The sequence below is a fragment of the Herpailurus yagouaroundi genome, unplaced genomic scaffold (assembly GCF_014898765.1).
Source record: "Herpailurus yagouaroundi ecotype Mexico unplaced genomic scaffold, PumYag 163, whole genome shotgun sequence".
Lineage (NCBI taxonomy): Eukaryota > Metazoa > Chordata > Mammalia > Carnivora > Felidae > Herpailurus > Herpailurus yagouaroundi.
Window position 1 is genome coordinate 61,769,862 of NW_024412404.1, and position 1,641 is coordinate 61,771,502.

At 55.5% G+C, this 1,641-nt stretch overlaps 2 protein-coding genes across 8 annotated transcripts in view; one reads left to right on the forward strand and one right to left on the reverse strand.

Moving 5' to 3' along the window:
- The window catches only part of DHX32 (DEAH-box helicase 32 (putative)), a 59,660-nt gene that overhangs the window by 53,652 nt on the left and 4,367 nt on the right, over nt 1–1,641 (reverse strand). The gene's annotated exons all lie outside the window — the stretch shown is intronic.
- FANK1 (fibronectin type III and ankyrin repeat domains 1) overlaps nt 102–1,641 on the forward strand; it is a 108,789-nt gene continuing 107,249 nt past the window's right edge. The window contains exon 1 of one of the 3 annotated variants that reach the window (XM_040486742.1): nt 102–303. In XM_040486742.1, coding sequence (XP_040342676.1) covers nt 291–303 — 13 coding nt within the window. In that variant the 5' untranslated portion in view covers nt 102–290. The remainder of the gene's footprint in view (nt 304–1,641) is intronic. The other 2 variants (XM_040486744.1, XM_040486743.1) reach the window with 2 other exon arrangements.

Below are 1,641 nucleotides of genomic sequence, written 5' to 3' on the forward strand. Positions count from 1 at the left end.
ACTGGGGGGGGGGAGGGGGGGGGCGCGACCGCCCGACCGGGCCTCAGGGGCAGAGTCTCCAGCCGACGACCGGGTCGTCACCCTCGCTCGGTGCCCCCGGCGACGCGCGGGCCCTCGCGCTCGCCCGCGTTTCTGGGCGGTTTTGGTCCCTCCCTCTCGCCGTCCTTCTGGCCCCTCCTCCCCGCCCTCCGGGTTGTCAAGGCAACCCGAGCGACGCCGGCCGCGGCGGAGAGGCGTTAGGAGGGGCGGCGCCGGGGGCTCGGCCCTTGGGGGCCCGGGAGCGGCTGACCATGGAGCCCCAGAGTAAGGGGGCCCGGCGGGGCGGGCCGGGGCCTCTCGGGGGCGAGGGTGGGCGCCCCGGGCGCGGTCCGCCGGCTTTTGACACGGAAACAACGGTTCTCCCCCGTCGCGCTTTTCTCTCCCGGAGGGAGCAGAGGGGCTAAAGCCGCGGCGGGAGGCCCGCGGGGTCAGGAGCGCCGAGGGAGGGCGCTGGGAGCCGGAGGGACGCGAGAGCTGGGGAGTGTGGCCCGGGGGAGGCAGCGCCCCCGCGGCGTGCTTTCCTGAAATTGCAACCGAGCAAATCCGTGCACTCTCAGGACCACGCTCATTGTTGTCATTTTAGTTTAGTCCGTTTCGCTGTAAAGAGCCGTCCTGCTTCTAAAACGTCATCAACTGAGCAGGCAGCGAGGCTGGGTCTTGCATTTACGACGGAGACCCCGTCCTCCCCCGCCCCCTCCATAGTCGCTGATTTAAAGGAGAAAAAAATGGGGCTTTTGTCCAAGCTTATTCGACTCATCGCTAGGGGTCCTACGAGGTAGGACTCTCCAAAACCAAACAAAACAAGAATCCTTTTCCCGTTTCCCACATTGTTTGGCAAAAGGTGGGCAGTCTGGAGTGGCGAGATCTAATACGCGCTCCAACTTATCTGGGCTCCCCAGCCCCCAAACCTCTCTAGGGCCGTTGCGCTCTGTCTTCCTTTTCCAAGCTAATGCCTTGTTGCTCCTTTTGCTCTTAAAACAAGAACAGTGTTTTCTACGGACACTTGGAAGGCCTTAAACCTTTATAGAAGGATACATCCCTTTTGACTCTCAAAACCAAGTCGTCTTTTCTTGGACAATTTGAGAAATGGAAGTAATCAGACCAAATCATTCTCTGGGAGAAAGGCTGGCATTTAAAAAAGTCATTAGTTTCCAGCAAGAAGGTTTTAGAGGTTGGTTTCCTTTCTTTTCACTCATTTGCTGGGGCAAAGCTTACAAGTTGTGAGTTACAGTTGCTCAAGTTGAATTTATACACTATTTCTGCCATTTGCATGTATCTCACTGGATGCTACGTCTTTAACGCAACTTGTTGAAAGATGCTGAATGTGCAACAGTGCTAAAATGTTTGCGGTCAAACTGATGCTGGGCTGTGTATGTTCTCTGTTTAGGGAAGAGATGAAATGAAATCTATCTTTTAGAAACAGCCCCTCTATTCCTTCAGATATATGTTATTGTTTAAATGTGTGAAGTTTACATTTCACTTAATTCAGTGCTCACTGTCTTTATCCACTCACTCATTCAAAGTATCTATTATGTTCCAGACACTGCTCTGGAGATCGGGAGTGGGACGATGAACAGGGCAGTGGTTGGGTCATCGCAGGAA